General features: G+C 68.1%; 1 protein-coding gene across 1 annotated transcript; it reads left to right on the top strand.

Annotated features, from left to right (window-relative positions):
• Positions 1-2: 2 nt before the first annotated feature.
• Positions 3-434, top strand: FOXE3 (forkhead box E3; the record flags this gene model as incomplete). Its single annotated transcript, XM_026853886.1, has 1 exon — positions 3-434. A coding segment is annotated over one exon (432 nt), but the record flags the coding sequence as incomplete, so codon positions are not given.
• Between the last annotated feature and the right edge of the window lie 272 nt (positions 435-706).

Genomic DNA, 706 nt, shown 5'->3' with positions numbered 1-706 from the left:
GCATCGACAGCCTCATCAGCGGGCAGCAGGCCCTGCAGCCCTCGCCACCCGCCGAGCTGGGCCACCCATCGCTGGGCTTGCCCGGGGCTGAGCTGGCTCCCTCCTGCTCTGCCAGCAGCTCCGAGCCTCCCTGCTTTCAGGCACAGCCCGTCAGCCCCGGCTTGTTGGGCCGGGCCGGCCCTAACACCCTGGCTTACCCCTACGCCGCCTCGCCACCCCACCTGCCCGTGGCACAGGGCAGCTACTCGCCCGGCAGCCCGCAGCTCTACGGGGCTCCCAACAGACTGGCCCTGCCGGCCATGCGGCCCCCGGCCTGCGCCGAGCACAGCGAGCAGCTCCTGGGGCTCTCCGCGTCGCCCCTCGGCCAGTTCGGCTCCAGCAACGCGTACATGAGGCAGCCCAATTTCCCCGCCGGCCTGGAGCGGTACATGTGATGGCGTCGAGGGGCACCTTGGCTGGATATCCCCAGGCTCCCACCAGCATCTCTGGACACGTGGACTTCTCCCTGCTGTGGGGATCGGCTGGGGTGGGGTCGGGGGTCCCCAGCCTCTGGGCTGTGTGTGGACACACACCTGCGGGGGGCCGAACTCCTCTCTTTCTCAGCCTATTTTTAACCAGAGGCAAGGTGATCTATTTTTCTGTCCCATCCCCTCCTGGAAAAGGTGCTCTCTGGCTACATCTGCCAGGCAGGGCTCCCCACGCCCAG

The sequence above is a fragment of the Athene cunicularia genome (assembly GCF_003259725.1).
Source record: "Athene cunicularia isolate RWA chromosome 8 unlocalized genomic scaffold, athCun1 chr8_part1, whole genome shotgun sequence".
Classification (NCBI taxonomy): Eukaryota; Metazoa; Chordata; class Aves; order Strigiformes; family Strigidae; genus Athene; species Athene cunicularia.
This window is presented reverse-complemented; position numbering and strand designations above follow the sequence as displayed.